The 11,058-nt window shown below is 38.5% G+C and overlaps 1 protein-coding gene across 1 annotated transcript in view; it reads right to left on the reverse strand.

Moving 5' to 3' along the window:
* Positions 1-10,592, reverse strand: part of TINAG (tubulointerstitial nephritis antigen) — a 43,930-nt gene extending 33,338 nt beyond the window's left edge. The window contains exons 1-4 of the mRNA NM_001278025.2: positions 10,128-10,592; positions 6,197-6,260; positions 5,120-5,209; positions 3,481-3,595 (exon numbers count right to left, since the gene is read on the reverse strand). Of these exons, the coding sequence (NP_001264954.1) occupies positions 3,481-3,595; positions 5,120-5,209; positions 6,197-6,260; positions 10,128-10,497 (639 nt within the window). The 5' untranslated portion in view covers positions 10,498-10,592. The remainder of the gene's footprint in view (positions 1-3,480; positions 3,596-5,119; positions 5,210-6,196; positions 6,261-10,127) is intronic.
* Positions 10,593-11,058: the final 466 nt, after the last annotated feature.

Raw genomic sequence — 11,058 nt, forward strand, 5'->3', positions numbered from 1 at the left:
GCTATCCTAATATTGAGAAGCACTGTTGTTCTGTGACAAATGGTGAGTCTAGACAATTGTTTCTCAATGTATGCTCCATAATCCACCATTACATGGCACAATGGAATCAGGAACATGACTGGCAAACTCTTTTAAACCTTCACATCCTTTCTATGCAGTGAATACATGTGAAGGTTTATGAGTTTGCCAGTCTTGCCAAAAGAGGAAGGTTGGGAGTTATAAAAGAATACTCAGACTTCACCTACAACTTCAGAGCAGTTAGATGGTCCATCTGAGAAAAAAGGCTGAAGGTAACTGAATTTGCAAATTTGGGAATATGAAAATACTTTTGTTTTGTTTTCTGAGAGAAAGGAATCTTTTTTCTTTATTTTTTAAAAACGTAATATTATTTTTATTCATTAGTGTTGAAAAGAAGAAGAGGAGTTTTTAAAGACATCACGAGGCTTTGAAAAGGCAATAGCAGAGTTTTTAAAAGTCCTGTAAGTAACTGCAGAAAGTTTGTGTTTTCCCTAAGAGGAAATGTACCTCTATCACTCAGTAATGTTATGAAAGAAGATTTGCAGTTGGATATATCAGTCAGCCAAACAACAGAAAAACTTATACTCCACAAATACTGCTAAGAACTAAAACTCTGCTCTGGATATGAAGTGATGAACACAGAAGTGCTTTACAATCTCAAATCTTTTTTCCCCTGACACAATTGAGCAAAGAGTCCCTTCTATACAAAAACCTGTTTCTCTCAAGCATCCTGAAGACACAAAGGAAAACAGCAACTCCTTAGTTACCAGGTGCTGTCATTTATTTCTGAGACAGTAGACGAGTAGCATGCTGAAGAAATGGCTTTTATTTCAAATCAGAAAGTGAGGCATTTAATGAATGGATAACTATAGTTTTCTTTCTCCCTTGGCAAAGCTAGCAGCTTTTAATCAGATAGTGCTAACAAGAGCCAAAAGCTCTCAAACACTAATTGTGACATTTTTATCAGCTAAGTACGTGACTTTGGGCAAATGACTCTCCGTTTTCTCACCTGCAAAATGGGAAATATAGGAATAATCCCAGAGAACACAAAAACATTTAATTAGCCTTTTTTTATGTACAGTAAGTAAGCAGTTCCTCGGCCTGCGGGTAAATTAGTACTCAACAAGGTCACCTGAAGGCCAAACTATTAAGGTTTGAAGACAGTCTCAGAAAAAAATATTTTTAAAAAACCTCCATTCCTGAATTTCTCATCATTTATATATCTTTTTACTCTCTTATCAGCTGTCACCTGGGTACGAAAGCTTAATAGAAACACTTTAATAAAACTTACTTGGTTTTTAGGTTTTTATTACTTGGGTCTTTCTAAATGTGTTAGTACACTTCACAAACTATCAGCTTCAGAAAAAATTTCATGGAAGGGGAAGCAGAAGTTGATCCTATGACTGCTGTTGGTCTGCCAATTGAAAGAAATGGTTTCTACCCCTGGTGAGCCTGATCCATGCTATGAACTTGTTGGATCACGAAGTGACAGTGGATACAGGGACAACTATGAAGAGATGAATGAAAATCTTGCTTACATGAATAGAAGTATGTTTTCTTACATTTATGGGAAGTATTAAAATGTGTCAGACAGAAAATTTCTTGAGACAGAACAAAGATACTAAAGAGGTGGTGTTCCTCTAGAAAACTACAGAATAGGACACGATTAGGGAGTTTTGAAGCTTCACAGGAAGTTTCAGAGAAAAACATTTTTACATCAAAACAATCCAAGACAGAAACCCTAGGGTATTAATAAGAAAGTTCTGACACTTCTAAAGAGTAATCATAGGTTGGAGATGGGCTTCTGTACAATTCAGAATGATTTTCTGTATGTTCAGAGCTCTGAAGAAATTGGAAAAGTCATGAAGAGGTTATTACTTCGTATTTTTAGCAGTGAGAAAGATTTCTCAGGTTCCTGTGCCTCTAGCAACTTCCAGGAATTCCTGAGGGTTAAATGGATAAATGCATGGAGTTGGATTTTGGAGAATACATTCAAGTTTCTAGAAGGGCCAAAGATAGTTGACTTATGGCTTACAGATTTTCTAAGATGATAGCATTAGAGAAAACGTGCCTGAGAAATGTGTCAGCAGAAAAAAAGGCCATAAGTAGTGCCGCAAAGAAGCTACAGGAAACTTAATAGCAAAGAGTCAATAGGCTGGATATAATGAAAGACCACTGTGTGACCAGCTAATACAAACTTAACAGAAGAGAGGAAATATGGTAAATATTTTATTTTACCCTTCCTTTTCTTTTTTTCCCGAGATGTTATTTGTCTAACATGAGAATAGGCAGAAGTCAATGTAAACGTCAAACTCTGAGCTAGGTGCAATATACTCACTTTTGTTCCTGCCATACAAGACTTACACTCTATTTCTCAAGAATAAAAGCAAACAACAGTAAAAATTAACTCAAATTTTCTTGAATCTAAATGTTGAACAACAGCAGTTTGCACCAATTCCCCCACACAGTAAATATTGCACTGAAATCTGTTATGTCATTTTCTTTCTGTTTTTTTTTTTTTTTCTTTTTGACAGAACATTTTCAAATGAAATCAATCCTTCTTTGGCTGAGAAGAGTAGCAGAGCGCGTGAGGCAGATTGCCAAAGCCCAATTTCTGTCAACTTCTGGCTCTGACAATCCTCTTTGGTATAATTGTGAGCAAGCCAGTCTTTTGCTTCAAGCAAAAGAGTTAAGATCATGAAAATTATTGCAGAGACACATGATCCCCTTCCTCTCTTCCGTATTCCTTGTCAACTGTCAGCTAAGCGCTGCTGTCCCTGCAACACCTCCCATCTGGAAACCATTCTACTTTATACATGTAAAACAACCATCAACAATTGACTTCAAACAAATATTCCAATGGCATCATTTGCCTGAACTATGTAAAAATCAAAGGCCAAAATGTGTTACAGTTACTGCATTTTGCAAATCTTTGATCTATCTACTTACTCCTGCAAGGAGTAACAGCTTCAAACTAAAAGAAGGGAGATTTAGATTCAATATTAGGAGTAAATTCTTTACACAGAGAGTGATGAGGCACTGGAACAGGCTGTCCAGAGAAGCTCTGGATTCCCCATCCCTAGAACTGTTCAAGGCTAGGCTGGATGTGGCTTTGAGCAACCTGGGCAAGTGAAAAGTCTCCCTGCCCATGGCAGGTGGTGGTTGGAACTAGATGATCTTTAAGGTCCTTTCTAACCCAAACCATTCTATGATTCTAACACTGATAAGAGAATATTAGTGCACAGTTTCCCAATGTATAGCACTTGATTTTACACCTCCTTGTTAGATATAAAAGGATATGGCCACTCTTTCTATAGACAGGAAAACTATTCTAGGAGTTTCACATGCAACATGGAGGCACTTAGTCCTTAATACCTGAATCATAGTCTTATAATTGTCCACATTTTTTTCCAAAAAATTACCTTGTTAAAAAGAAGTAAATCAATTGCACCCAATACTTACTGGAATCGCTTTCATGTTCAGCAAGGAATGAGATGGAGGTAATGTGCCCAAGCGCTTTCTGAAACCTTCTTCCAGTGTCATGCCCCAGAACTGAGTATAGTTGTCAGCTTTCCATCTTCCTCACAGACAGAAAACAAGCAAACAAAGCAAGGTTAGAGATACTGCTCATAATACCTTGCTCCACCTCTATAAGAGCACCACTAAAAATAACATCCAGAAATAAATGTTTCAAATTAAGCTTCAAGACATTCTATTAGATATGAACGAGGCTATTCCTCTGTGGGTAAATGTAGGCTGGAAGAGCATGATATGAAAACTGGTGATTTGAGGTCAGCATTGTATCAGCCTTCAGCAGATGAGTGTGCAATGCTTCAGAAAAATACTAGAAAATAAGGTTCTCAATCAAAGGAATTAAAGTTGTCTTGAAGTTGTGCTCACATAATGCTTCAAACCAGGTGGCAACAGCTTCACACAGTGGGTTACAATGACTTCAAATGCAAAAGCACCAGCAGTAGCTGAGACACTGTTAAAGCAGCAGAAATTCTAGCTGTTCTGCCTGTTTTGCACCAATATTCAGAGAAAGGGCTACCTCTAACTACTCCCTCCCTACTCTATCTGAAGAAGGTAGACTAAACTCAGAACCTAGCATTAAGCCCTTAAGAACATATACACAACAGAAAAGAACTCACATTTATACACGTTTGGAGAGAACTAAAATTGTATGCATTGCTGGAAAAGGTCTGAGTCAAGGGGAGCCTCTCTTTACCCATTTATTTCCTTCTTGCTTGTGTGGGTAGAAGACAGAGGTAGGACTCACACTACCTAAATGAGAAGCCTCATTATTCAGCCTGCCTGTAGTCACTGGAGAATTTAAACACCTGCAGATGATGGTCTCTCAGGTGGCCTTAACTACCCTGTGGCTGCTGGTACCCAGCTCAATTGCCTGTCCTACCTCCATTAGTTTAAATCTCTCCCATGAAGTACAAGATGTTTCAGCACAGAGTCACAGCTTGAAACCTGAGCACTTCCGTAGACTTCATTAGTGAATTTAGCACCTCAACTGATAGGCAGGCAATCTCCCAAGGCACTGCTCTGCATTGCAAGGAATAAGAACTGGTAGCAAGAAAACCACTGAGTATCACAGAGTTCTGATATCTTGATCCCTTTGGCCCATTCTCCCTTCTTCCAATACTACCTAAAGTTCTGGTATGTAGAATGACCTTCCTGAAAGTGGGTAAAAAATAAACAAACATATGAATATTTCTCCTAACTATTGAAGTGAGGAATAGGGAAGATGATCTAAAGAGCATTTTGTGAGCAAAAGAATTATAGTAATTTGGAGAATATTTTAGATAGGTATTTCCAATACTGACTCTTACCAGGATGAGATTTTCAGTATCTTTCTATTTTAAAATCTATATTTTGCTAGAGTTTTAGAAGTTTCACAGGTGTACGTTTACTATCGCATAGATAGGATGTAATTGGGATAGGAAGGGGCAGAGAGAACCATGTAACTTGTAATTTGCACTTACATACTATGAGCTTTCCAGTGGATCACAATACTTTTGCATTTTTACTATTAAAAAGCTTTACTATTACAACACTATACCACTTCTACTTAAAATTGAAGTATTCTCACCCGTAATCTCCAGAATTGATGTGGTGAATCAAGTCTGGGCGAACAAGGCATACTTCATTTGAACACTTCCAGTTACTTTGGACACATTTGCTGAAAGGGCAAGAATATAATTGAGCAGAAAATAAGTTGTACTTTTACAGCAGAATGAAGAATGGAGAAGGGGAAAAGCCTAAACTACAAATGTCACGGTAATTATGAAAACAAAATCATATGTAGTGCCACTTCACTATTTAATGAATCCTAATTGGAATGAGGTGGGAAGGTTACAGCTTGTGGAAAATCTCATCTTTGACAAAATTTGCTTCCATTTCTGTGAGGCCAAGCCAGGGGGAAAAGAATGATGTACTGAAAATTAGGTCTCTTGCGGAAGTTTCACTTTGGAGAACCTGAAAGGAGCTCCATGGCTGTAGACACCTTTCTCCAAGTATCTTGAGACAAGCTCAGGGCAGATGGAGCACTAGCCCCATTTGTATGTCACTGGAGCACATTGGGCTGCCCTGACTTTGGAAGTGCAGTGGACCACCTGCTGACTACCAGGGATGGCAACAGAGCACCCCTGCTGCTCCATGCCGATGTCTCAGCACAGGGAATGGGGTATTCACACAGTTCATCTGTTTCCTACATAACTTAAATTCTCCTGTTGTAAAATAAAGTTAGAGATTATCACTTTTGCCAGAGTAACAGAGGAAAAAGTTATAAAAATATTCCCCCAAATTTTAATGATACCGGTTTTCTCTGTATTCAGGTAAGTTTACAGACCTGCAGTGAAACCATTTCAACTCTGCAGTGAAACCATTTCGACTCAGAGCCAATACACTGAACAGGAACAGAACTTAGGCCACAGAGGAGGAAACATTAATACTCATGTTTTCACGTCTTGATTAGAAAGTCCATCCTCCCTCACCATTCTTTTATGTTGGCTGTAGAGTAATTACATAACTTCTTCATACTGTATCACTCTTTCAACCACTGTGATTTGATTATGTTAAATATGAATTTAGGGATGCTCACCAACTTAATTCCTGTTTCATGTCATATGCTAAATTAATTTCAATTTTGTGTTTTCTGAAACATTACCAGGAATTGCAGTTGTCTTTAATTATTGCTCCTTCTCCATAATATCGGCCATCTTTATAACAACCTGCCAACATAACATATAGACGTGTGAAAAAAAAAATGTTCTTGAAGTCAGTTAACTCAAAACTCTTGCTACTATTGAATTAATTGGTTTTATGCAGTATGTATACATTACTTAAGTGAAAGACAGTAGCAACAATTTCCAATTTCTTCTGAGTAATGACAGTAGTGGGATGATTTTTTTTCCCATGTACGTTATTCACAGTAAACAAAATTGGCAATAGATTCAAAAGAGATGCTGGAAAATTATTCTATACATCTGAAAAACAATTCCTCAAATAAAATTCCTTTCTAGCAATAAGTAAAAACCATACATTTCTAATAAATAACATCTTCTAATACATAATTAAAATAGATTTCAGTTTTTCCAATTACTGATCTTTTTAAACATACCTGCCTTAAAATTATTGTAATCTATTTTTCCCTTGACAGAGTTTAATTTGTCTTTGAAAAATGGGAAGATCAGTTATGTTTCAAGGTAACTATGTTTCATGTGTTCACCAAAATAAAGCATAATACCCCAACTGAGTGATGAATTTCTGGAACAAATATATTTCTTCTATTTACTTCTTTCACTGAGAAAAGACCTTCCATGTTTTATAAGATCTTCCACCAAAATATATTACTCATTTCACCTCAGTGTGAAAATTAAATGAGAGATCCAGAATGGCTGTAGAGAGCCTTGGATCAAACCTGTAAGTATAGTACAATTACCATTTGGGGCTCTCTTTTCCAGCCTTTTCTCATTCTTCCTCTACAGATTCTAGTAAGCCTAAAGGTACAAATGAAGATCTTCACTGGCACAAGAGAAATATTCACTTCTAAGCCATAATTAATTTTATACAAAAGTGCCGAAGTGGACTAGAGCTGATGAATTAATTATAAATGCCTATTTCGCACTGTTAATCATGCAGCAGAGTGCATGAACTAGCATAGATACAGGTGAGATATGTCTCATCCAAGCACTCTGAGGCCCAAAGTTTCTGCTCTAATTCAATTTCTGCTAGCAACAGAGACATTTCTCAGAGAATACCCAAGACAAATTACTCAGGTGTCACGGTTTGCCACAGAGTGCCCCAGTGCCAGGATCAGACAGTAGGTGGAAGGAGGCATTGAGAAAGATATTTCACACAAAGCCAGGGAAGGAAGTATTAAAGCATTGTCTCAGACACAGGAGGAAGCCCCACTGGAGCTCTGCTGGCAGCCCTCACCACCCACACCCGAGAAAAAATGCAAACCTGAACAAGTACAAAAGAGGCCTTCTACTAATATATGCTTGGGGAATTGAAGATTAAGAACATAGTTTCCTTAGCCTAGCAAAATTAGGACTTGAAAGGCCAGGAGTACTTACTGCCTGTAAATGTGTCTAAAGCATCAGCGTCAAAGAGTAGAGATATCAAAGCTGAAAGACACCAGCTGCATAAGAAAAAGGGCAGATTGTCCAACCATCAGGGTATTAGATTGGAATATTAATATTCTGGGAGATAGAGTGAGAAATAAGCGGGAAATTAATTCATTGTGAGGTGCAGCCTGATGGCTTGTATAAAGATTGTGCTTGGAAGGAAGTGGACTTAATAAATCAGGACCTGCCTCTTGGTTCACTCTTCCCAAATTCCTGTAATTCTCACCTAATCTGCCCCAACATCAGTGTAATTAGTTTTGTAGCTGAAACGTCTCCTGATGTACACACATGTAGGCCAGAGTCTGACTGCACAGTGTGAAATCACAATCTGTGTGTCTCTTTTGTAGCATCGCCATTGTGGGATGTAGTGTGTTGGCTCAGATAAAGCTTTCAGTACCACAGAGTAAGTGAAACAGAAAGTTCAAATAAATAGTAAGTGTATGCTATCAATAAAACTTTAACAGTTCTCCTAATAATAACAACACCAAATCCAACACCAAAGTGTCTAAGACATACGGAACAGGACTGTGTGCACATCTCCTCCTGAAATGATACAGGGAAGCCATTGCAGCACACTGAATGCTGAGTTCATAAAGAGAAGGCAGTTTCACACAGTAATATTTGCAGTGGCACCCAGCCTGGTGCACACGAATGCTTAGGGCACACACAATAGCTTCCTGTGCCGTGCGCCGCGGCAGTGGATAAATTGGGATACAGAAATAAAGCATTGTGCCCTTTTACTGATATTCCTTGTATCCCATGCAAAGCGCTGAAGTTTATTGGTTTGATTAAAGCAGCATGTGTCGGAAAGCACTGAGAGCAAAACCACAGGCAATAAGAAGATCAAAATCTTCCAGGTGTATGTGTTCTGGTAGTGCCTTAACAATTCTTAGCCAAAGGCAGCAGCACAGTCTCAGTAAAAGTGAGCCAATATACTAACAGCGTTTCTAAAAATGCTTCATTGTTTGCTTTATCTTCTGCCATTCAGCCCTTCTTTTCTCTCCATTTCTCCTTTCTAATTTCATTCTCTGTTCCCTATTCCTCAGACACTTCAGTTCTAGAGCATTCCTTTTGAGTTATACTTTTTCCTCCTGTATTTTGCCTGCTTTGGTGCTCTCCTTTTATCCTTAATGTTGTTTGTATAACAAGTATCCAATAAACAGATTTTAGAAAGCTGAAGATTTTCCATCAACAAAGAAACAAAGCAGGACCAGAAAAACAACAGCTTGCTTTGAGGCAAGATGTAAATTAAATATGACCATAGCTCACCTATAGAGCAAATAAAGATGCTCAAATAGATAAAATATCAGTTATCTATGGCAGGCATGTATAACCCGGGAGTTAAGTGATAGTGAACAGAGAAGCAAAAGTTGGATTGAAAAAGGCAATAAAAATATTTTTTTTCACTGATTCCATTATCTAAACCTCCTGTTACATTTTTACCTATCGGAGGTACACGTGTCCCGGGACCCACATGGCAAACTACCGCAGCTTCTGTAGTGATTCCCTTCCATAAGCAGTCTGCAAAACTAGACCCCAAGGCTCTCAGATCTGGAGCAGAAACAGTGCTCGGGGCTTCAGCAGAGCTCACGAGAGCGACTCCCGGTCTGCTGGAAATAATACACAACAGTGCAGCCGAAATAAATACGAAAGAAATAACTTTATTTACACAAATTGGACAACATTCTTTGAGAAGATTAGAAACACTTTGGAAAACCTTGTTTGTTTTGCAGCCTTTAGCATTTTTGACGCTGTCACTTATCAGATACTGGCTGCGTGCCTGGCTTAAGAGCACAGCCTCCTAAAGAGACTGTGGTCTGACTGCAGGACTGCAAACAGCAGAGATGCCCCAAAGAAAGAGTTAATTTTTAAAGGTCACGGTGGTATCATTTCAGTTTTACGCTGTTGAAAGTTTGGTACAATCTCTACATTTTCATCCAGATTTATCTTAGTAAGAAGCTGTGTAGGCTTAAAATTCACAATTCTAAACTTATAGCACCAGCTAACTTCTAGCACCCACTGCAGGAATCAAGTGAGGACCAGATGTTTGTAGATCCACTGTGCAATCTTTAGTTCCAAAACCAAAAGACTGAGATTAGAGTACTTCTGGGGGAACTTCCACTACAAGCTGAGTAATAAAAAACTAAAAAAGAACAATATGTTGGTCAGAAATCCTCTGTCTATTCACATCCCTTCACCTACTCCTGCACCGAGCTGCTGTAAGAGGAGTCGTTCTGTCCAACAGTTCGGATCTAGCCAACTCTAAAAATATCTCCTAGACAGAAATAACAGCAAACATAATTATTACTCCAATTTCATATTCAATGCCTGAACAATATCTGCAGGCACATTTTTAGGATGCATGCACTCTAAAGATTAATTGGTAGTTCTACTTCCAAGCTTTTTTTTTTTTTTTTTTTTTTTTGCCATGATGCACTAATGCCATCTCAGCCTTTTCTCCATACCCACCTGATGCTGGAGGTGGCCAAGGCTCATCAGACCTGGTGGGCTCAACGGCGTTCTCACAAGCATCCCAATAGTCAGCACAACAGTCTATGGGGCCAGGAGGACCTGAGGCACAGAACTGGTCACAGTAACATATAGCTGCTCTGGAAGCAATGTTAAAGCTGCAGTCATCATTCCTTCCTGTGCAGCAGCCTCGTATCCTGCAGGACTTGCCCTGATATAGACTCCTTTTCAGCCTGTTCCACTTTGCAGAACCACTGTCTTCAAGAGAATAAAGTTCCTTGGTCAAATTTCTCCTAGCGTCAAGCCGCTTTGCCATCCAAACTTCACTTGCAATGCAATATAAGAGCAAGATCTGACTTTTGAGCCACATTCTTCAGCCTCTAGCCGCTCTAGTCTCTCTGTGCTTCAGTAACAGCCCATTTACTGTAGATATAATAGCTCCAGTTACTGGTCAGAAACAAATCTGAACAGAAAGCTGCAGACTACAATTTTTTATGAGAACTCCGTATGCGTTAATCATTACTCAGACCTGTTATAAACAGCTTTATTTGCCCAAGCTAAAAAAAAAAAAAAAAAAAAAAAAGCCACAGACTGGAAATAGAGCTATAGCTATAGCTATGTATCCGTAATTATTAAATGTTGGATGCATTCTTTTGCAAGTGGGACATTTTCTGGTAAAGGTTTATTATGCAGAATATACACAGCCCAATATTTTAGTTCCATATTTGAAACATCTAAAATGAAAACAATGCAAGAAATGAACACATGGTGCCAAAGGAAGGTGTCTTTCCTTCTGGCTTCATTTACCTTCCATGCAGTTGGAAACAGTAACAAACTTATATTGCATTTCACCTGCATTTTCCTATCCGATATGCAGGGCTATAGATCACTGACTGTCACTGCAGTAAACATACCCTGCGTGCCCCGTTTC

This window comes from Gallus gallus, chromosome 3 (assembly GCF_016699485.2).
Source record: "Gallus gallus isolate bGalGal1 chromosome 3, bGalGal1.mat.broiler.GRCg7b, whole genome shotgun sequence".
NCBI lineage: Eukaryota > Metazoa > Chordata > Aves > Galliformes > Phasianidae > Gallus > Gallus gallus.